The following is a 25596-nucleotide window of genomic DNA, read 5'->3' as shown; positions in this document are numbered from 1 at the left end:
CTGGAAAAAATGAATCGTTAGATTAATCGTTTAAAAAATAATAGTTTATCCCAGCCCTAATTTTTTTTAATCTATCCATTCATCCATATATATAACCCGCTATCGGTCTGAGGAATTTGCTGACAAATTGCTTTGGTTCGATTAAAAAAAAAAAAAAAGTGTGCATTAAATGTGATTTTTGTGATTGCATTAATGAATCCATGGCAATGAGGTCAAGGCTGCCTTACTCTAAGATTTCCTTAGTAAAAATAGCTCTTATTATGATTAGCTTTTAAGCAAAAACTCCTCGCTAGAAACTTTTTGGAGAACTCCTAATGGTAAGAAAAATTCTTTGAGAATACAGGCCCATAAAATTTTACATCCTTCAGAAGAGTGTTTTATATTATTATTTCTATAATAATAATAATTTCTAAAGAATAACTTCTCCATGCATACATTTTTATTATAGCCTTTTCCATGCATAAGTTATTATTATATCCATGTACTGTATGTGATCACAGACAAATAATTTAAAACCAAAAATCTCTGAAATCGCTCACAGAAAATTCTTCCTTGCCTTGAGACTGATGACGTGAGCTCCACTGACACTGTCTTCACTCCTATTTGTTGTCGCTTCAAAAAGTCCCTCCTCTTTAGCATAAAGTTTGAATACTCAAGTTTCTGGACATGCCCAAATCTAGTCACCAGAGGTCGCTGTCGCTCGTTACGCCCGAAGTCATCAGATTTAATTGAAAAAAGAATAAGATCATGTCGCTTTGTGGCTAGAAGTCGCTGTGTGTGTGTGTGTGTGTGTGTGTGTGTGTGTGTGTGTGTGTGTGTGTGTATGTATGAGAGAATGGGGCTTAACTTCTTGTGCTCTACAGAAGAAAGCCAAATGGATTTGGAACTAGTGATGTCCGAGACTAGTCGACTAAACAGTACTTATCCCAACTTTAGTCTACACTGGAACTACTAGTTAATATTTTATCCCATTAAATGGTTAAATATTTTTATACATTTACAGTTAGATTTTATACATTTACATTTGGATTTATATTTTTACAAAGCTGTGCTTAAATTAGTGTCATGTTAATGTTGTACAGTGCATCCGGAAAGTATTCACAACGCTTCACTTTTTCCACATTTTGTTATGTTACAGCCTTATTACAAAATTTATTAAATTCATTATTTTCCTAAAAATTCTACAAACCATAATGACAACTTGAAAGTAATTTGTTGGAAATCATTACAAATTTATTAAAAATAAAAAACTAAAGAACATCACATGTACATAAGTATTCACAGCCTATGCTCAATACTTTGTTGAAGCACCTTTGGCACCAATTACAGAATTTCTGTATTTTTGTGTATGATGCTACAAGCTTGGCACACCTATTTTTGGGCTATTATTTTGAGGAAAATAATGAATTTAATCAATTTTGGAATAAGGCTGTAACATAACAAAATGTGGAAAAAGTGAAGCGCTGTGAATTCTTTCCGGATGCACTGTACATTTTAAATATAATTAATAATACAAATGCTATTAAAAAATATATCTTAAGCATATGTACTCAATTTAATTTGCATACATCTGCTGATAAAGATGGTCCTGCCCTGTTAATACAATTCTTTTTTATAAATATGGCTATATTTGCCAACATTGATTCAATGAATGCTTGTCATGTTCTATATTTAATGTAAAATGATCATAATGCAGACATGCACATCACAGATAAATGCCCCTTTTTCCACAGAATTTAGTGTAAGATTTGGAATAGATTAAGTATTTTAAATGGGTAACAAACCATTTTTATTTTTACTGTTTTCTGAAAGTTTCTTTTTAGATTAAATGACGCCAACATTTCAGTTTAAATGTCAGTGAAATTAGTCATTCTGCACATCCCTATTTGGAACAACATGATGTTGAGTAAAATGACTGAATTCTCTTTTTTGGGTGAACTATCCCTGTAACCTACTTCACAAAGGATTGCTAGCTATATCTGTAAATGAGGACAGCTATTACCCGATTTGAATCCCTGTCCTATTTGATTTGGCTGGATTCTTCTACTTTGGCTGGAGTATTTCCTCCCGTTCTCATTTTGTGTGGCTCACAATGAGGGTTCTATTGGAGTGGACGCATTGAGAGTGTAACAGAGTCACCGTGAGAGCAGGTTGATAGAAAGGAGAGGGTTACAATGGCCCCCTATGAACACAAGCACAGCCTGCTCACAACCAAGCTCTCTCTCTCTGTGTGTGTGTGTGTGAGAGAGAGAGGGGGTTGAGTTAGTGAGAGAGGTCAACAGTCTAAATGCACTAACACAGCCTCTCTGAACAAACTTTCCCTATTTATTTCTGTAACCATCAAATGCAACACACACACACACACACACACACACACACACACACACACACACACACACACACACACACACACACACACACACACACACACACACACACACACACACACACACACACACACACACACACACACAAAGAAAACAAGGCACTGGATCACTATCTTTACTGCTCCATAATCAAATTGTTTTCCTTTCTGCTCACATTCTCTGTTTTTTCTCAAAGGTTGGCTTGTGGGGGTTGAAAAAGTGAGTGAAATGTGACATCAGCCAAAAAGTAAAGTCATTTCAGAATAGGGCTGGGCGATAGGATGATGCAATCAGATATCTCACAAATATCCCAATGCCGATTGTGACACATTGACAGACGATGATTGCCAATGAAGAAACCATGGATCTGGGAAGTCCCCAAATATATTTAACAGTAGCCGTATGTGTGAAACTATCACCTGCCAAATGCGACGAGGCTGATTCCAGTTTGCAAGCTCCTCGTCAAAATGCAGGTATTTCATGCGTGTTAATTTCAGGCGGGCAACCTGTAAGATGTCTCGCAGTGACACATGACAAGAAATGCTGTTAGACATAAAGACACGCCTGAAAACTATATTTTTAAGAACAGCCAAAAAAAGCTGTCAATGCCCGTGTCTGATTCCCTGTTTGTTCAGAGCGTGCAGCATGAGCCCGTCTCATAGAACAGGCATATGAAAGAATTATCACTCTTATTTGTCTCAGATTCATTTGTCTGAAAACTATTTGCAAGAATAATGTCGTCTATGAGAATGCTGCAAATTATCTCTGATCATCTCAGTTCATTAATATATATCTTTGTATTAAAGAAACAAAGACGAAAGTGATTAAATCATAAAATAACACAAGACACGTTCACCTTGAACCTATATTTATGCAACAGCGCTCTTTACTAGTCTCCCTTGCATAAAAAAACTGATTGTACAGGTCTACTCCTCAGAATGCATTAACACCATGGAAAGAACATAATGAAAGTTATGTCAAATTAGGTAAATGAATGCTTTAACAGCATTCAATATATTCATCTCTAACAGCTGAAGGTGCGGGCATGAGACGGATATAAATGTTTGTAGAACAGAAACAGTGTTCGGGGTGAAATTATTTTACATTGTAAAAAACATTGTGAAATTATTTTACATTTGTATTTTTTCTGCACTGTGTGTATAGATCTTTCTAATTTTGCAAAATCGTCAAAGATTTGGTGTGAAAAGAACTTTAGCGCAGGCCAAAGATTTGTCTCTCATGGGCCAGATGTGGCCTGTGGGCTGACTAGAGAGGAACCCTGATTTAAAGCATTTTAACGACATTACTTCAAAAGCTCACACAGCTGATGTTATTTTTCATTTAGTAGTTGCTTTAGTTATATAACATGTTATAGTTACATTATATTTTTTATCATGTTTATAATTATATTTATTATAATTGTTAGTTTTCTTTTTTTTCTATTTATTTATTTTCAAAAGGGAGACTTTTATTTTTTTACACATATGTACCAAGAGTGGACACCGCATCATTCTTAAAAGTGAAACACATACTTCAATAACAAATAGTTTCAAGTTTCAATTATAATAAATTGTTTGCTCAAAAATAAATAAATAAATTAAATAACCCTTCTGTTTTCACTAATAATAGTAATTGTGTAATACCATATACCGTGATACAGTGATATTTTCTGAGATGGTTATCATACCGTGAAAATCTCATACCGTTGCAACCCTACTTGTGACATATTGAATTATATTATATCGGTCACTTTGTGTTTCAGGACTATTATGTACTAACATTGAAATACATACAGTACAATGTTTTTACTGTATAATTACATGTTTTTCTGCAAAATTCTCACAAGAAAATTTTTTGCTGATACGGAGATTGAGGTACGGGTAGGTTTAGGATTAGGGGTAAGGTAAGGGGTTAGAGTTAGGTTTTAAGGTTGGGTTAGGGTTTAAGGTTAAACACAAATGTAATTACATGCAGGTACTTTAAATGTAAGTACAATGCAACAACATGTATGTCCAGAAGTACATCGTATCAAATGCTTAAGTACATAGCAGTTAAAGATACCTAATATAAAGTGGGAGTGTGTGTTTTAGCAATCCTAGATGTTTATGCAGTATGTAACAATTTTCATGTAATAGTCACCTATTTTTGCCAATGTGTGAACGGCTTGTAATGCAACTTAGAAAATGAGCCTTTCCCAGACTTCCTAAGTTGCCTATTAAAGCCTGTAGACTGATTTTCATGCTAAGGGAGTGGGTTGGTTTTGCGGTTAAAATCCAAAAGGATGTGACGTTTATGCGCACTCCCGAGAGCCTTCTACTGAATCCTGTCTGGCTAAGCGGGAACGTGATTGTGGTCGAGCGAAAACAAGAGGCAGGGCATTTGATTCCTGGAGGGACCGTAGTTCAGTTTTGGGGATCAAAACAGACCCTGAATTGGCATTCTTCTTATTGGACAGGTAAGTTTCATAACTGCAAATCATATGAAATATAGTGCCATAAGGATTGATCTTTGTAATTTTAGCTAACTTAATCTTGCCTGCTAACGTTAACGAATTGCAAGCTACCTTGCTTGGTAACTCAAATAATTTCAACAAGTCAGGTATACAGGACAAATTTAAGCAAATACACTGGTTTCTTGATCGTAGTACAACATATGACATACAAAACATACAATAGTGCAACATAACAGTGCAACGGTCTGGTATAGTTCAGAAGTATGTAGTTGTATGCGTGTATAAGTATGCTATGTTAGTTGATAAGTAGTTTAGTTTAGTCTCAAAGTTTGTAATAAAATAACTATGCTATCTCATCTGTCAGCATGATGGCAGTGGATCACGTTCAGTCTCTTTGTACGTTACGTCATTGTTTTGGTAGATATTCGCTCGAGTCCCTATGGAGTGTGTGCACGAGCAGCAGGTAGCTGGCTGCAATTCACTTCACGGCCACAGGTGTCATTAATAACAAGGGTTTCTGAATCTTACATACTGCACCTTTAAGAAGAGAGAGTTTGTTTTTTTTTAGTTAAAGATGGATCGAAATGAGCAAAATTAGAGGGCTGTCTTTGCCCCATTATACTGCAACAAAAAATTTTTTTATTTGTCATTGTTTTGACTTGTTTGCTAATAAAACATTATGTATGAATGTTTAGATAAGTTAAAATATAATGTTTATGCTGCCTCATTATCATCTACAAAGCTTGTGCTATCTGTTCAGATGTAAATATGCAAATATTAGAAAATCAGCATATTATAATGGATATAAAGGATCATGTGACACTGAAGACTGCAGTAATGACGCAGCAAATACAGCTTTGATCACAAATTGCATTTTACAATATATTCCAAATGAAAACTGTTCTTTTAAATTGTAAAATTAGTTCGCACAATGTTTTTCTGTTTTTTGGATCAAATAAATGCAGCCTTGGTAAGCAGAAGAGACTTCTTTTAAACGGTAGTGTAGGTCTAAAATTAAGTAAAGCCTTTATGTAAAGAAAATGTATAGTTCGATTACTTTTAACTTAAAACTGATTTTGATAATTAAGTCTCCTTACATTCATTCTCTTTCTGTCACATTCCTCATTGATAGGCCCAGAGGAGGGGTCTTTTGTGTCCTCAGGTGTGAATTACAATCAATATTCATTATAATTCATGCCTCCTCGCATATGACCTTTCTAACACTAAAAGAGTCTAACAAAAGTTAAATTACTATATTGTATGAATGATCAGGATGGTTTTCACATAATTTTGTAGCAAAAACTCTAGGCTACAAGATCCAGTTCTAAAAAGTATTGTGGACAAATGTTTAGTATGTGTTATATGGCCTTATTTCAATGACTTATACATTTAGTTTTTTTTTTAAAAACCACGCATAAATGTTATTTTATCAAAAATACAAACATGTACACACATGTCGCTCGCATATTATTTTAGCCCAGTTTGTGCTGAATACAGAGTTATCAGACTTTAGCCATTAATATATTTTTAAGCAACTGAAAAAAGCACAAATGTCAAAGGATGTCAAAACTTCTCCAGGGCCCAAAACACCCTCAGACCCCAGAGGATTGAAACGAGCGTGAGGGTTCTTCCAGTTTCCTCATGTGGCTTTAATCTATCGAGCATCAATAATGTGGTATTGATACCATAGTATACCACTGTTATACTATAGAACTAAGCCATTTTAAATATTCTTGTGCTGGCTACAGAGGAACATGGAGGAATATTAATAAAAAAAGATAAACAATAGCTAAAAAAAAAAAAGCAAAGTTGTCACCAATTAATTAGTAAAACAGGTATATCTGTCTGCCTCTAATATGGAACAAAATGAGGGTAAATAAATGACAGAATTTTTATTTGAATTGCCCCTTTAATTGAATAGGTCCATTAATGATTTCATGCTGATTTTAAACTTCACAGGGTTAGCTTTAGAGGATAGAATGCTACAGACCAAGATATTAACATTAGAAAGAGGGGTAGATAGATGACTTAAGGATTCAGGTGACTGAAATTTGCATGAGGTTTTTCAGAGAAAAGCAAAACCACAATACTTAACAGTGACCAAAATGCTCAGAGGACTGTTAGTTTACATTCCAGTTATCCGTTCCCACACACACAGACCGTTATTTCCCTCTCCCACAAGAAGCAATTATCCAAATTCCCTTAGCGCTAAAACAACAACAACAACGAGGCGAGGTAAGTCAAGCACATTCTTGCAAGCCCATACGGAAAACAAACAAAATTACACATTTGCAAACACCCACAAAAGCTCTCTTAGCATTCACAGTATAAGAGTTATTAATTCACAAACATGTTTATATAAAGACTGTGCAGTCTGTTGGTGTCCAATCACCACTGCAGTAAAAGGAAGCATCCTGTATTAAATCACGATCACTTGTTGTTTGTATTTCTTACTTTTAAAAGAATCTAGCTTCTCTGCCAAATCCTCCTCATCTTGATACTTCTGATCTTCCATAAACTCCTGCAAAACAGGGAGCGAAAGAAAGAAATGTTAGCATGATCTCAAAGTGGAACAGATGTAGATTAACTATTATCTCTGGTGTGTTGTTCATCCTCATGGCAGAAACCCAGTGAGAGGGAGAGCATGTGTAACCAAAATCCTCCTCTCTGTGTAGCTCTATTATCTAGAACATGGACAGGATAGGTTCACAGGCTAACACTTCTGATTTATCTAATAGAGATTGCTAATGTGACGTCATCGTTACGTATTACCAGTGGTGAACGCAAAGCATTTTGGGAATCCGCGGCACAAACAGAAGGCGCCAGACTTGATTGCATGGAGGGAAGAACGCAGTGTTCAAGATGCCGTCTACCTGCTGTGTTATAAACTGCAATAGTCGTTCTCACGATAGAAGTGGCATAAAGCTTAAGAATGGAAAATCCTTTTATCGTTTTCCAACAAGGAAAAATAATAGTACAATCCATGTTTCAGAGGTGACAAAAAGGCGACGAATGGCATGGATAGCAGCAGTAAGGAGGCCCAAGATTACCTTCGATAACACTCCACCACACATGATGGTGTGTTCAAAGCATTTTCACAAAGTTAAATTACAGAGAGTAATTGTAAATGTTATGTTGTGGGCAAATAACCAGCGTGTTTTGTTTGATTTAACCAGACCATTAGATTTGACGCTAGGCCAATGTTAACTGTTAACTAGCATGAAATGGCTAGAAAATGAGCTTAAGTTACCAATGTACTAAAGCGTAACGTTAATCAGTTTTAAATGTTGTACATCTAGGCTACATAGCAATTTATTTGGTGACTGTGTTTGCAGGCAAACCTGCCTATGAAATGTTGGAGTGTGATCCTGACTGGGCCTGGGATATGTGGTGCCTTGTAAGGGGGAGGATAAGACTTTGCTGGATAAAATTGTGGTTGTGTGCTGTGCTTTGACCAATATGTGTCCAAGTATTGTTGTGAAGCCGTCGTGTTAGAATTATACACCATGCTCACATCTAATATGTAAATATGTTTTTTGTTTTTTTTTTCCCCCCTCAAAAGATTTTGTAATGTCACTTCTCACATGTAATGATTTTTAGCCATCTCTGTAAATAAAATACACAAAGACTGAATTAAATTCTGCCTCCTTTATCTGTATTAAGGAAGAATTGTGAAAAATCAGTTTGTATTGCAATACACAATTACATAACTTAAATGGTAGTAACAAGCAACTTAATTTCAGTTTCTTTACATATTTAACATGTAAATACATTTAGATGAAGACATTTATAAAGAGACCATAGAAAAGATAACTGGAAATGTATGAGGTAGGTTGTGGGTGATAAGTCACAGACATGTGCAAGCATCGCATTGCCATAACTCTTCTCTGGCTGGTGCGCTGCTGAATCCCACGCAACCTAAATGGAACCACTGTATAGGACAGTTCTGATTATCGCAAGCAAACATTCAGGCTGTCTGCAAAAGCACCACAACACAGCCTTTTCAGGTTGACCTCCCCTGACCAGTCACTATGCTCGTAAGAATCCAGTCCTTTGATTCCCTTTATTTTCTCGTCTCGACAATGTTTTCTTTAGCCCGCTGCATTTTGTAGGATTATATTCTGTTTTTCAAGCTAAGTTTTTTATTATTTTCATGCCACTAGCCTGCTATGCGATGCCAGCCCATGTAAACGGGCCAAACATACCCATAATTCTTTGTGTTCTGATGACGTTGCCGCCCAGTTGGTCACATGTCTTAGCAATCTCTATAGAGACCCAATGGCTGACGTCATTGGACTTCCTGTTGCTGACGGCACAGCACGCACGCACGCTGCACGAGAGTTTGTTTGTGGCCTGCTTCGCACTGCTTATTCTCATACGTTCAACGTTATAGTCATCGTTCATAGTTATATCCTTTGTCATTTTACCGCGTCGTTCATAGTTATATCCTTTGTCATTTTACCGCGTTTCAGATTCTTCCGCTTTTTCTCCCGTTTCATCTGCGTGTATTTTACCGGTTGCTGCTGACAGTCTGTGTTTGTAGCCTTTTATCCTTAAACATCTGCCATTTTTAAGCACGCATCAGGTCTTCCCGTATTATTCTCTTATCGGGATTCAACTGCACGCATATTCCACCTGTATCCGCGTTCTATTTTATCGCGATTAAACTGCGTGTATTTTTTCAGCGCGCACCCGTTTATTTTCTCCTCTGCGGTACACAGATTATTGCATTGATCTCAAAGCACCGCTTACCAAGAACAACCACCACAAACAACAAACAATTTTGTGAGGGATTCAAATCAACCTCAAAACCCTTACCGCTCAGGAACAACGAACAATTTGCGTTAAGTCATGGCATCGGCTCATGTTATTTGTTCACGCATTGCATGTCACATGTTTAAAATAGCCTCCTCCGTCAGCAGTGAGGGATTCACTTGTGATAAATGTAAGGAATTAGTCAGGATGACGGAGAAGGTTAATGAGTTAGAGACTCGCATCCGAACGCTAGTAGAGGTCAGTGAGAAAGAGAAGCCGGTAGATACTGTTTCGGATGCGGGCAGTACAGAGAGCAACACACACACTTTGGTTCCGGCTATAGAGCCCGTGCAGCAGGGCATTTGGGTGACGTCTCGGCGGCATACTCGTTCAGCAAAGAGACACCAATCTCCCGCTCCTGTTAGGGTTTCCAATAAATTCTCCCCACTCAGTGATACACCCACTGAGAATCATATTGAAAGAGCCCTTGTTATCAGTGATTCTATTGTAAGGAATGTGGAAATAGAGACTCCAGCCACTATTGTTAATTGGATTTCGGGGGCCAGAGCGTCTGACATCAAATCAAATTTACAAGTGCTGGCTAATGCTAAACGTAGATTTTCTAAAATTGTTATCCATGTCGGCACTAACGATGTCCGGCTTCGCCAGTCGGAGATCACTAAAGATAATGTTAAAGAGGTGTGCAAATTTGCAAAAACGATGTCACTGTAATATGCTCTGGTCCCCTCCCTGCTCGTCGTGGTGACGAGGTTTATAGTAGATTAGTGTCACTGAATGGCTGGATGTCTGAGTGGTGTCTGCAGAATAAAATAGGATTTATAGACAATTGGAAAAGTTTTTGGGGTAGACCTGACCTGCTAAAGAGAGACGGACTCCATCCCTCCAGGGAAGGTGCCGCTCTCCTCTCTAGTAATTTGGCTCATAGACTTAATAATGATATTAATTGACTAAATGGGGCCCAGGTCAGGAAGCAGACAAACTGGTTAATCCAAATGTCTGCTAGTTGTCTTGAGACATCACACAGGTCACATAAACTACAACACATAGAGACTGTATCACCTAGATATCTCATAGAGACCGTGTCTGTTCCACGAACTACGAAACACAATACCCTCACTATATCATTTAGAAAAACTTTTATTAAGGTCAAACTTGAACAAAACAAACAAATTAAAAATACACATAAAAATAGGGCTACTAAACATTAGATCTCTTTCCACCAAAGCACTAATTGTCAATGAAATGATTACAGATCATAGATTGGATGCGCTCTGTTTGACTGAAACCTGGCTTAAACCGGATGAATATATTAGTTTAAATGAATCTACTCCCCCAGGTTATTGTTATAAACATGAGCCTCGTCTGAAGGGTCGAGGAGGAGGTGTTGCTACAATTTACAGTGAAGTTTTTGGTGTTACTCAGAGGAAAGGATATAAATGCAAGTCTTTTGAACTAATAATGCTTAATGTGACACCTTCAAATAAAAATATAAATAAAAAATCTCTGTCGTCCTTTACCCTTGCTACAGTGTATAGATCACCCGGGCCTTATTCAGATTTCCTTAGTGAATTTGCAAATTTTTCATCAGATCTTGTAGTTACTGTAGATAGAGCCTTAATTGTTGGTGACTTCAACATTCACATAGATAATGAAAATACGCTAGATTTAATTCTTTCATATGGAGTTGATGTTGATAATATAGAAATTCTGCAGCAGAGCGATGACATCTCGGATCATTACCTCGTCTCTTGCATGCTGCAATCAGCTAATGTTACTCAATCTACACCACGCTATCGTTCAGGTAGAACTATTCTTTCGACCACTAAAGATAGCTTCACTAATACTGTTCCAGATCTATCTCATATACTCAATAAACCCCAAAGCCCAGAAGAACTTGATGAAATAACAAAACATTTAAATGCAGTCTTCTCTAGCACCCTTGATGTTGTCGCCCCACTTCGATTAAAGAAAATTAAAGAAATAAGCCCTGCACCATGGTACAATGATCACACTCATGCTCTCAAGAGAGCAGCTCGGAAAATGGAGCGCATGTGGAAAAATACAAAATTAGAAGTATTTCAGGGTGCATGGAAGGATAGTGTCTGTAGCTACAAACACGCACTCAAAGCTGCCAGGTCAGCATATTTTAGTAAACTCATAGAAAATAACCACAACAATCCTAGATGTTTATTCAGTACTGTGGCTAAATTGGTTAGGAATAAAGCCTCAACCGAACCAGATATTCCGTCACAGCTCAAGAGTAATGACTTCATGAATGTCTTTACAGATAAAATTGAAATAATCAGAAATAAAATTGGAATTATACAATCATCTGTCATAGCACCTCAGAAAACAGTGTCGAATAATTTCCCTCATGTGCAACTTCAATCCTTCGCTATCGTAGGTCATGAAGAACTAACAAAACTTATCGAAACATCAAAAGCCACAACTTGTTTGTTAGATCCTATACCAACTAAGCTCTTAAAAGAGGTATCTCCTGTAATATCAGAACCTCTTCTTAATATCATTAACTCCTCGCTATGCTTAGGACATGTCCCAAGAAACTTTAAAATGGCAATTATCAAACCGCTAATTAAGAAGCCACAACTTAATCCTGGAGAACTTGCTAATTATAGACCGATTTCAAATCTCCCGTTTGTCAAAAATACTAGAAAAGGTAGTATCCTCCCAAATATGTTCATTTCTACAGAGAAATAGTATATATGAAGAATTTCAATCAGGATTTAGGCCTCATCACAGTACAGAGACTGCACTTATCAGAGTTACAAATGACTTGCTCTTATCATCTGATTGCGGCTGCATTTCTCTTCTAGTGCTTTTAGATCTTAGTGCTGCATTCGACACGATAGATCACGACATTCTCTTGAATAGGCTGGAGAATTATGTTGGAATTTGTGGAGTGGCATTAGCATGGTTTAGGTCATATTTAGCAGACCGCTACCACTTTGTCTATGTAAATGAGGAATTGTCAAACCAAACAAAAGTAAAATATGGAGTGCCACAGGGATCAGTTTTAGGGCCTCTGCTTTTCTCCATGTATATGCTTCCCCTGGGAGATATTATCAGGAATCGTGGAATAAGTTTCCACTGCTATGCTGACGATACACAACTTTATATTTCTTCAAAACCTGATGAGATTTCACAATTCTCCAAATTAGCAGAGTGTATCAATGAAATAAAAGATTGGATGGCCAGAAATTTCCTTCTACTCAATTCTGACAAAACAGAGGTTCTAATTATTGGACCAAAAACTCTAAAAATAAGCCACTAAAATATAATTTGACTCTAGATGGATGTACTGTTACATCATCTTCAACAGCAAAGAACTTAGGTGTTATATTTGATACCAATCTGTCCTTTGAAAATCAAATTACAAATGTTTGTAGAACAGCATTCTTCCACCTAAGAAATATTGCTAAATTAAGGCATATGCTCTCGGTTGCTGATGCCGAAAAACTAAATCATGCGTTCATGACCTCAAGACTAGATTATTGTAATGCATTACTGGGAGGATGTCCAGCAAGATCAATAAATAAACTTCAATTGGTTCAAAATGCAGCAGCCAGAGTGCTGACTAGAACCAAGAAATATGATCATATTAGCCCCATTTTATCATCGTTACACTGGCTACCTGTTAAATTCCGTATTGATTTTAAAATTCTGTTAACTACATACAAAGCTTTGAATGGTCTAGCTCCGCAGTACTTAAGTGATCTTCTACCACGCTATATTCCAACACGTTCATTAAGATCGCAAAATTCTGGCCTATTAATAGTTCCTAGAATATCAAAATCCACTAAAGGAGGAAGATCCTTTTCATATTTGGCTCCTAAACTATGGAATAGTCTCACAAACACTGTTCGAGATGCAGACACACTCTCTCAGTTTAAGTCCAGACTAAAGACTCATCTATTTAGCCAGGCATACACCTAATTTATCCTCCAACCCACAATTAGGCTGCTTTAGTTGGGTCTGCCGGAACCAGAAACATTGAGCATGATCTCTAACTCTGCAATAAATTAAATGGCATCTACACTTACATCTTTTTATTTGTTTCCCTGTCTCAACCTCGGGACTCCTATCCTGAGGTCACCAGAACCGGCTGGATCCAGCACCATTCCTGCTTAATGTTGGACTCCACTGCTACATGTCGCAGAATGATGATGACTAAATGCAGCCGGTGCCAGCCAAACATCACTTCAATCTATTATGACGGACTTCAGAGGATGAAATGATGCCAACTCCAACCTGCATCACCTCTGTCTATTTATGGACTACGATCTTGAAATGAAATACTTAGACTAACTATTGCCAACAAAAGCCTTCATCAGCCACTTAACAAGGACAATTGCATCTATGTGAACTTCTGCAATTAATCAAGATGGACTACAAAGACTTTGGTCATTAATCTTACAGTTCAAACACAATCGATGTTTAATCACTGACACCTTAACACTTAGTTTAATAATTTTAAACCATGATTTTACCTATACATAATTAATATTTACATTACATTCATAATGTTAGCCAGAGGGGAACTGGCCCCCACAGTGAGTCTGGTTTCTCCCAAGGTTATTTTTCTCCATTAATCTACATCTTATGGAGTTTTGTGTTCCTTGCCACAGTCGCCTACAGCTTGCTCACTGGGGTTATTAATACAAATATCATTTAATTATTTTTAAACACTATTAAAAATCGTATTTTATCTAAATTACACAATGATGATTAATCGACTTTATAGACATTACAGTTTTATCGTCTGTTAATGCTGATATTCTGTAAAGCTGCTTTGAAACGATGTGTGTTGTGAAAGGCGCTATACAAATACAATTGACTTGACTTGACCCTTCTGAGATATGATATGAGATCAGTTGAGGTCTTAAAAGTGTGTGTGGGTGCGTATGTGAGTGGATGTTAATAATGGTTTGAGTGAGGATGCTGACTAAGTGAAGAAATGTGCTGTACAGCAAACAGTGTGTGTTCTATGTGTGCCTGAGGAACATCAAGCAACCTTGAACATTTTATGACTCATGATGTCAATATAACTCACAGGTTAGCTGCACTCCTTCCTGTTTCTGCCTCTCTCTTTAACACACACACACACACCCACACACTAAAAGAGGGACTTAAATAAAAATAAGCTGTCATTTAGCAATGATACAGCTCAACACAAATAAAAAAATAAAAGATTACTACGCAGAAAGGACTGAATCATCCTAATGATTTATGCTGTATAACAAGGACCATTAATGCCTTCATCCACCACTGTTAAATCACGACTGCAGGTCCACATTCCTTTGGTTGTCAAAACTGTGAGTTTGCTTTATTTGCAAGCACACCATTTTCTTTTCTGTAATGTCTAACATTTACGTCCAGTGCTCTTATCGGTTAATTTATAACTGCCGAACTTCTAAGCATCAAGAACTTGACAGACCCCAAACATGCAAAATTAGTCTGAGAATTTTTTTCAATGCTTTGGGCAAATTTTGTATTTTATCAAAGCTAATTCATGAGGTTGTGTTTTAATATACATGTTAATCTTACAAAATTTGTCAAAAACATGTCATGGGCTGCGTTTTCCATAAGCATCACAAGCTTCCCTTTAGCGCCAATGGTCTCTATGATCTACTGTACTTTGGCTTACGATCCTTATGGCTAATGCAGCCCAGGTCATATGACACCCAACCTCACCAAAAAAAAAAAGAAAACATGGATTTCAGTGATGTTATGATAACTGAATAAATTCTGTGGATTTAGACTGATCACCAACTTTATCAAGCTGGTAAACATAGATAAGGTTGTCAAAAATTTAAGAATGATGTGTAGTAGTCTTATTGTTAATTAGAATGGAATGATAATTATTATAAACCAATCATTTATGTTTTGCTTTGTGTGTCATTGTTTTTCAGCAAAACTGTTTTTTTGTTTTGTTAGGATGCACTGATCGATCGGCCACCGATCTAGATCAGCTGATCCTCATCTTAAAATCTATGCTCGCATAGTGTCAAAATGATCTTTAATAGTGACAACAGAACTATTCATAACTGTTTTCAATTCAAATACATTTTAATATTTCACAATTAACGTAAATCGAATGTCATTTTACAGTGTGGGGCATTAACGTATAACTGCAGCTTAGAGTATGACTTGCAAAAGTGTGGCAAAGGGCACTTTTAAAATAGATATTGCTGATTGTATCAGTATTTGATGACCAGTGTTAAAATATCAGTGATCTGCCTCAAATTTGCTGATCTGTGCACCACTAGTTCTTTTTTTTTTTTTAAGAAAACGTTACATTTAATGAAATTAAAATTATAACTTGCACATATACTAGGGATATGACGATATATCGTATTTAGATATATCGCAAACAAAAAAAAAATTGACAAACCATATAGAGGCAAAACTTGATATTTCATCATTTGAAAAATTATTTTCCGTCCATGTGATCATAAACAAAATGACTCCTCAAACATCAGAATCTCTCTATTGCTTGATTTTGCCCCTACTGCAATTTTTTTCTACACTTTACAGAGTCCACACTCCAGAAATACAGAATTTAGCTTTTAGAAATTTAAGTATTGGAAAACCTGGAAAAATCACCTTCTTTAGTTGAAAAATGCTTGATTAAAATGGACCATTCCTTTCGTGCAATATGCATCCATCAAAGATGAGATCCTGCACTCCACTTCCATTGAAAAACTATCTGTTCTTTACAGTCAGTTAAAGTAAAAATAAATATACATTTTAACAAGAAAATAGCACAGATGTGCAGAAAAAACCAGAGACCTCTCTCGTTAATAAATTAACCGGTACAGCTGTGAGAGTCAAATGTTAAAAGTGACAATACCAGCGCTTGTTATACAAATAAAAGTAAATGTAATTTTATTACTTATAAATTGTACAAATTATTTCAAACACTGACAGCTCATATCATTATTATACATTACATTTCAAGAAATATGAATAGATTTTTTTACATTTCAATTTTTATATTTTAAAAAAGTTAAAATGTGATAATTACCAAGACAAACAAAAAGATAAACATTTACACATACATGTTCAGAACAGGTTCTATTCCGTTTTATTGCTTGTTCTGTTCCTGATCAGCCTGAAATGTAGCTCACTATTTTTGTTGACATATTTGTTTGAGATATTTTCATGTAGTGAAAGGCATAAAATAAACTACACTCATGGGCAAAAAGGGGCCAAGCCCAAAATGACAAAACATTAAGCTTTTAATGGTCTTAACCACAAATAATTGGTCAGGAAATTAGCAAGAATTGAACAAATATATAAAGTAACTTAGTATGGGATTGTTTTTCCCTTTTATTTCTTTAAATGTGTAAGCTTTGTGGGTAAACTTGGGGACAACTTTTTACAGAAAGAAGAGTCAAAGTTGTTCTACACAATAATGATGGCTTCAAACAGTTGATGGGACCAAATGTTCTCTATAGGGTTCAAATCGTGGACTTTGACTTGGTGGACTTGTTCTCAAGCCACTTCTTGGTTGTCTTTGCAGTATGGGCAGGAGCATTGTCTTGATGAAAAATAACATCTGATCGTTCCTCCTTAGAAAACAACTTTTGAAATGTGGAAATATTTGGATAACTGCCCCTTTCTGCAATAGTCTCCGGTACTCAAAGCATTAATTGACTTTTCACAGTGAAGCAGCTCACCAGTACCAGCAGCTGAAAAGGCTCCCCACACCAGGACACCTCTTCCTCCATGCTTCACTGTGGTAGAGATGCATTCACTCTTGCATTTCTCACCAGATCTTTGAAGACACCTCTCTGGAGCATCACCATGCAACTCAAATCGTGATTCATCACTCCAGACAACTCTGCTGAGCCACTCTGAATCAAACTTTCTATACCTAACACTTTATTCTGTCTTTAATGTTGAGATAGCAATAGCTTTTTAACACATCTTCTAGACACAAAACCTGCATTAGATAACCTTCTGGCTATTGTTCTTCTCTAAAGAGTCTTGTTTTCTGAGGTCTTTAATTCTGCTGACAGTTTTGTAGGATTTTTTCCCCCGTCTTCGAAAACTGTGCAAGTCCCATTCATGAGAGGCGCCAGGAGGCTGAAACCTCCTAGGCCGTGCCTCTTTTCCTCATGGGACCCATCCGTGGTCCTGCTGGGCCTTCAGAGAACCCCGTTCAAGTCTCTAAAGTCAGTCGAGTTAAAGGCTGCCTCATTAAAGACTGCCCTCCTGACTGCACTCACTTCCATCAAGAGGGTCGGGGACCTGCAAGCGTTCTGTCAGCGAAACGTGCCTGGAGTTCGGTCTGGAAGACTCTGATGTGATCCCGAGACTCCGACCGGGCTATGTGCCCAAGTTTCCACAACTCCTTTTAGGGATCAGGTGGTGAGCCTGCAAGCGCTGTCCCAGGAGGTGGCAGACCCAGCCTTATCGTTGCTTTGTCCGGTGCGTACTTTGCACATCTACTTGGATCGCACGCAGAGCTTTAGACGCTCTTTTTCTGCTTTGGTGGACAGTGGAAAGGGAACACTGTCTCCAAACAGAGGCTTGCCCACTGGATCGTGGACGCCATCGCATTGGCCTACCAGACCCAGGCCGTGCCTGCCCCCTTGCGGGTTCGAGTACACTAATAATATTTTTATATATATATATATATATATATATATATATATATATATATATATATATATATATATATATACACACACACACACACACTAACTACTGTGCAATAAGATGCTTCATAAAAACATTTAGTGTCAATAGGAAATATAAATTTTAGACTCCCAAATATTTATTTTGCAAATAGAATGGAAGAACAGGGAGCCCTGCAATAGATGGCATGGTCCCCACAGAGCCCCTCACTGAATATTGAGTCAGTCTGGGATTACAAGGAGACAGAAGCAATTGAGACAAATGAAATAGAAGAACTGTGGCAAATTCTCCAAAAAGCTTGGAACGTCCTATCTGCCGACAACCAAGAAAAACTGGTGTACCTAGGAGGATTGGTGCTGTTTTGAAGGCAAAGGTGGTCACACCAAATATTGATTTAGCTTTTTTTTTTTTTTTTTTTAGGTTTACTGGACTTTGTTTGACCTTAATTGATAAATGAAAACCATTTATGTGATTATTTTTGAAGACTCACTATGCAACAATTTTCCCAAGTGCCTAAAACCTTTGCACAGTACTGTATAGATAGATAGCTAGATAGATAGATAGATAGATAATATAATACAATAATTTAAATTCGAATGTAATTAATGCACCATGGCATATGTTATAGTTCCTATATTATATGCTGATTTTAAAGAACCAAAAATGATGATGGGATGAGGTTTCATGAGATTCACCTCTACATTGATTGCAGGACAGTGCTCCTGATATCATTATACACCATACCTGATGTTTTAATTTCTAGGTGTTGATATGACCAGAGCAATCTGTCAGCCTAGTGAATCAATCCAAATGAGCGGCATACAGAGAGAGACAGGAGATGATGATGGAGGGAAAGAGAGAGACAGAGAACCGCCACTGATTTCCACTCCCCCATCTATCCCCCACATAATAGCGCTATACATGCCGGATCACAGACACCTGTTTCACGTCTGAGATTACGGACAACCGGCACCAGGGAGTTTCCATTAGGGCTGAAACGATTAGTCGACGTCATCAACAACGTCGACAATACAAAGATTGGCTACAAAACTGTTCGTTGTCGAATAGACGTTTGATTTTATTTAATGTAACATGAGATCAGATAATGATAGTGCATAAGAGGAGCGCCGCAGCTTGTGCCTGACTGAGGAGAGGAAGAATTCAGCTCACAGACGCACTCCAAACAGCTTAAGGTGATATTGATTGCAAAGTATAAGGAATTATACAAAAATAAAAAATAAGTGCATATAGAAGCATTTACAAATACATGTATTTGGCAGACGCTTTTATCCAAAGCGACTTACAGTGCACTTATTAAAGGGACAATCCCCCCCGGAGCAACCTGGAGTCCAATGGTGGTGGCCGTGGGGATAACAGTTATGTGCTTTAGCCCACAACACCACCACCACTCTCGTTGCAAAATAATGTGGAGCCAGAGCTTCTGTTCCTCTTAAGCAAAACTTGCATTTCAGAACATCTTTAAAGGAAACACCTTGGCATTATATCTTTAATGCATCCTTAATTAAAGTTCCTAATAATAAGGAAGCAGGTCATGTAAACAAGTACAAATTCCAAAATTGGCTTTTCTCTGTGTGGTCAGCACCTCTACTATGAGTCGCGTGAAGTGACACGATCTAAGGGGGAGAGATTGAAACGAAACCTGCCTGATGCACACTCTGGCACGGGGATGCTTGTCCCTCGTGTGTGCGACTCACGACATATTGAATCAAAATATATATTGTATGTGTATCTAAACATGAAGGAAATTGGTCACGACTTACTGAATCATAATATTTGTGTGGCGGAGTGCATTTTAACATTAAGAAAATCTAGGATCGAACAAGAGAGGGTAGTCTTTGCCCATAATATAGTGCAACAAAATACATTTGATCGAATACATTGATTTGTTGTTTTGGCTTGTTTTCCAATATAAATATATAAAACTCCTTTAAAACATCATACATTTACTTTAGGAGCTATACTGCAAAAGAAAAATGTGTTATCTGAGAATGTTGAGTATAATTTTAAATATTTTAAAATATCTAAAAATCCTTGAAGCAACAGAAGATATTTAGACTTGCTTTTAGACTTGCTTTCAGTTACCGTAATTTCCGGACTATTGAGCGCACCTGAATATAAGCCGCACCCACTGATTTTTAAATAAAATATTATTTTGAACATAAATAAGCCGCACCTGTCTATAAGCCGCAGGTGCCTACCGGTAAATTGAAACAAATGAACTTTACTCAGGCTTTAACGAAACACGGTGTGGCAGCGGGGGCGTGGTCAAGCGCCCGTCCGGGAGAGAAAAGCGGTAAGGGCGCTTACACCTGAGCTAAATTATGTCTAACACCGGTGTCTAATTTCAGTAAGCATGGGGAGAGCGGCATAAAAAGGCAGCAGCCACAGAGCTGAGAAAGTGACACACGTCAGTCTAGTGTTGGCGCATAGAAGAATTGAGAAACTTTATAAAATTGATTGTAAACATTGTTGTGGCCATTAAAAGCCTTACCTGGAACGTCAAGTGCCCTGCTGGAAACTGTCACACTGGTGCCCGTGTGACAGTTTTCCCAAGAAGGACACGTGAAGCAGGGCACTTGAAATTAGACACCGGTGTTAGACTTAATTTAGCGCAGATGTAAGCGCCCTTAGGCCTACAGCTTTTCTCTCCCCTACGGGCGCTTGACCACGCCCCCGCTGCCACACACGGCTTGTAATAAAACATTTGCAGTAAACAGTAGCCTACCAATAAAGTCATTGGTCACTATCTTCCTCGTCCTGTGCACTGAAACCACTGAAGTCATCTCCTTCGGTGTCGGAGTTGAATAGCCTCAGATTTAGTTGTCTTTTTGCACTGAGTCAATTCCTCACGCTGCTGTTTCCAACGTCTTATCATCGACTCGTTAAGACCAAGCTCCCGTTCAGCAGCTCTATTTACTTTTCCAACAGCCAGATCAATCACCTTCAACTTGAAAGCTGCATCATATGCGTTTCTCCATGTCTTTGCCATGGTGAGGGTGACAAAATTACTACCGTAATCAGAATGATGGGAAGTTTGAGCCTTCGATTTAATCTAAACAGTAAACAAAAAAAGTTGTTTTGACCTTAACCCGTTCGGCAATTTCATTGGTCTAATGAAAGCTTCACGCTGCCAAAAAACTGAGCACGTCACAGAATGTTTATTTAAATTTTTTTTTATAAAATTTGAAAGCGGGCAAAATCCATATATTAGCCGCGTCATTGTATAAGCCGCGAGGTTCAAAGCGTGGGAAAAAAGTTGCGGCTTATAGTCCGGAAATTACGGTAATTATATTCTTTGAAAGCAAGTCTAAATATTGCATATCTTGTTTAAAGTATTTTTAAATAGATTTAAATTGAAAACAAGACAAAACAATTGATGACAAGAGGATTTTTTGCAGTGATTTTTTTTACTAAATTAAACAAGTATTTTTTCCCTTTAATTCAGTGAATGTCATTAAGAGGTATATTTAAAAGATAATTTTGTCCTCTTTATTGTTAGTAAGCACGTTTAATACAACCTTTTAAGTCGGGGCACAAGCTGAATAGTGGGTTAAGGGCTAATGATTAGCCTAATCGTTGCAATAATCACTCAATAGTCAAATAATCGTTGGATTAGATGATTATCAAAATAATTGTTAGTTGCAGCACTAGTTTCCATAAATTTTTCTTGTCTGCGTATTTTGTGATATCACATAAAAACTGCTTGATGGAAACACCAAGATGTGAATAAATCTCAGTAAATTTCTAAAAATTGGACTTCACGAGGGAGCCGCCTCGTCATGATGAAGCAGCTGAACAAGTGAGAAGCTAATTTGTCCTCGTTTTGAAATCACAAAACACCAAGCATACAGAATGAAGGACACGTACATAAGCGGAATATATCCAAGAAACCTCTGTAAATATAAATAAACTCCAGCGAGTTTCCTTTCCTCCAGCTTTGGCGTCAGTGTGTCTTTTTTAGAAGTCATCATTCCTATGCCCTATTTCAGACAATTACCTTAGAGATCTTCAGAAGGCTGAAAGGTGATAATGTTAAGTTGAAACTAATTTAAGCGATTCTTATTATAAAATCTGTTTGGAATTGGCCCTACAACATGGATTGTATGTTCATACAACATGGATTGTATGCTCTTTTCGAAGAACCCTGCAAAGGCATGACCAGCGTCAGTTATAACACAGCCAGACACGCTAGGGGAGGGAGTGTTCTCGTTCTAGAAAGCATTTGATTGGACAAAGTTTCACACGCCATCTGTGTCTTCATGACTGTGTCTCGGTCTGTCGAGCCAGAAGAGAGAGACTGCTGATTTTAAATGCTTATACCTTCTGAAAACTTTAATTTTTATTTCATGGTGACTTTAATGCGCATTTTAACTAACGTGAAACTCTAGAAAATCCACCTCCTCCTAGCACATAACATTTTAAGCTTACTTTTTAAGCTTACATCTTTTCACATATCAAGCGTTTCCATTCAGGATTTCTTATGCACAATTTCAAAATGCACATTAAAATACTTGGATGGAAACCCACCTTACAATTGAAGCACATTTATCGAATAAACTCCTATTGAATTTATTACGAATAAAAGATGCGCATCAAAAAGTTCATGTGACTGAATAACTCGTTCTTAACTGGACTAACCAGAGGGCCAATCATCGCATCTGAAATGTTGCTCTGGCCATTCTGAAATAAAGGTGTCTAGAAAATCCAAAGCCTACAAGGAGTTTGAGCAGCAAATAAGCCGAAAACAAAATTTAACTGTACAGAAGAGAAGGTTCATTGATACATTTGAAAAACGTAGTCATAAGGTTGGATGAACGCACATACGTTACATTAGTGATGGAAAGAACGGATCATTTTACTGACTTGGATCATTGAGACTCATTCAGCAAAATGAACAAACCTTTTTTCAAGTCATATTGTTCATCTTGAAACGGAATTGATTAGTTCACCTTCCGAGACGGTCTTTTGGTACGAGTCTTTCGTTCATTTGACAATTGACTTCCGGGCTCAGCACTTGCTCATGAGTGACAATGACTGGTATTTTTTTTTTTCATTATTTTTTCATTACAGCTCACAGTCACTGTGTGGCAGTTGTTTGTATCGTGATCAGTCATGTCATGTCAGTATGGCAATAACTGACTCTTTAAAATCATATAAATTGTCATGATTCATTATTTTCATGTATTTAATGCAGGATGTGTTGACAATATTTTATCCCAAGTGTAAATTCAGTTAATAAATAATGCATGCTTGATTTGGGTCTATTCCCAACAAGAAAATAAGAAGAAATAAATAAATACAATAAGGGATGCATCATGGAGATGGTTTCCTTGTAGCCTGTATGAATTTTATCTTCTCATCAGAAAATATAAAGTTTAAAACATTACTCTTTATTACCAGATTCAATGGGATGGGAAAAACATCACGACAGAAATATTCACAAAGTTATGAATTGCAAGAAATAAAGAAGATAAAATTAGTGACTATAAACACAGTGTGACTAAGGTCTAATCTAAAGCATCTCAAACTGCTTGTTGGGAACATTAAGAAGTATTAATTAACTTATGTTTGCAATACAGAGACTTTGTGGCTGTGAACGACTCAAGGGGTGAACTAATCAGTTCTGTTTCCTGTACAGAGCTGTCCCCGCGCCAAATGGAAGAAACACGAGCACAGATTTTGCACATGCGTGGCTGTGACAAAATTAGTCACTCTCTGAGACTACTCGCAATCCGAGTCATATAAAAGGATTTATTCAAGATGAAGGAACCGTTCATGAACGACCCATCACAACAATCTCTCTCCCAGGAGTGTGTGACGCGCTATCGACATAGTTCTTTCCAGTGTTTTGTCTGCGTGCTCTAAACCCCCAGTATTTTATTAATAAAACACTCACAGCGGAAACATAGCTCTTATCGTTTAAAAGAGCGGATGTTAAATAATTGCTTTGAAATAACGCCGATCAAGAAAATAAGCCTCATGGGTTTTTCCTATAAAGTCTGCGTTTGTTTGTAACATTTAAGACCCCGATGGAGCAGGTCACCGCCTGTATTTAAGCACAATGCACTTCACCTGCGGGTTGAACCGGTCTGTGTCTCAAAAGCTATATGCGTGTCTGTAGCATAACAATGTGGGAATAATGCTTTTAAGTTAAGCAGGTCACTAGCTTTAAAGACACAGCACTGGTCTGCATTGTGATGATCTGCGGCTGAATATGCTCGAGCTGTCCAATTAAATTAGGTCATGCTGCTGTAAAATCGAGCTAAACAATCCGGCTGCTGTCTAAGATTATTTTTAACAGCTAAGAGGTCTTTGTGATGAACTGAAGTGAATCAAAATGAACAGAAACGGTGTTAGGAACTGCCATTGAAGGTTTGAGGAGGCTGTTCAAGGCCATTGAAATAATTGTGCCTCGCGTATAAAACAGCGTGTCCTGATTGAGACAATAATAATCTGCTATTTTTACCTTATTGATTTCCTCCAGCTTCTCCCTCTGCTGTGCTTTAAGCAACCCGAGTGCTTTTCCGCCTGAAAATGAGACATAGCGACCGTTATACACCCGTTTGGATGTTTTATCCAGGTAGTCTTGTGCACTTACAAGCACGAGAGAAGGACTGTCGGACGCTAACGGAACACAGACACAAAACAAACGGACATCACTCATATAATGCAGAAATGAAGAAGAAACAGATATTCCGTTGGATATTTACCTTGCATATTGACATGTGAAGGCATGTTGGGATGGCTGAGAGGTGGTAATGACGGAAGAGAGACACCAGCGTTGAATGACCGCGCTCTTGTCTGTTATGCGGGAAGGAGGGAATCACGCTGCTTTCAGAGGCGCAGGTCTCTCTATGATGCGTTCATTGCCCGCCTGGAATGCAGCTCGAAACGCTACTGTGTGGTGAAGAGGGGTAATGCGGGCTGCATTTCCTGATTAGGGCAGCACAGCAAATGTATTAGGTTGTCTTGAAAAAGCCTATCCTACTGATCTACTGTTTAAACTTTTTAGGGGTTCAAGCCCGAAGAGCCGAAACCCTATTTAAATGGTAAGGATTTGTATTATCATTCTGCCATAAAACTGATCGTGCAGACCAAACCATAAATCGCAGAGAGCTGATATTTTGATGGGAGGTAGTCCAGCATACAGTGTATCAATGTTTCGACCTTATCAGCCTCAAGTTGGCGCTATATTGCTCATGTTTACGTTTTTGCCCATAACTCCTAAACCTATAGGGGGCGCTACAACAATAAAAAAACGCTCATAACGCTCCGTAACCCTATGCATCTTGTTGGTGCCAAAGGCTAGAACATCAG

General features: G+C 37.6%; 1 protein-coding gene across 1 annotated transcript in view; it reads right to left on the bottom strand.

Annotated features, from left to right (window-relative positions):
- Positions 1 to 25143, bottom strand: part of LOC127643173 (allograft inflammatory factor 1-like) — a 53978-nt gene extending 28835 nt beyond the window's left edge. Inside the window, exons 1-3 of the mRNA XM_052125770.1 lie at positions 24990 to 25143; positions 24746 to 24807; positions 7273 to 7339 (exon numbers count right to left, since the gene is read on the bottom strand). Coding sequence (XP_051981730.1) covers positions 7273 to 7339; positions 24746 to 24807; positions 24990 to 25014 — 154 coding nt within the window. The 5' untranslated portion in view covers positions 25015 to 25143. The remainder of the gene's footprint in view (positions 1 to 7272; positions 7340 to 24745; positions 24808 to 24989) is intronic.
- Between the last annotated feature and the right edge of the window lie 453 nt (positions 25144 to 25596).

This window comes from Xyrauchen texanus, chromosome 4, assembly GCF_025860055.1.
Source record: "Xyrauchen texanus isolate HMW12.3.18 chromosome 4, RBS_HiC_50CHRs, whole genome shotgun sequence".
NCBI lineage: Eukaryota > Metazoa > Chordata > Actinopteri > Cypriniformes > Catostomidae > Xyrauchen > Xyrauchen texanus.
Note: the sequence above shows the minus strand (reverse complement) of the source record. Positions and strands in the feature narration are given on the sequence as shown.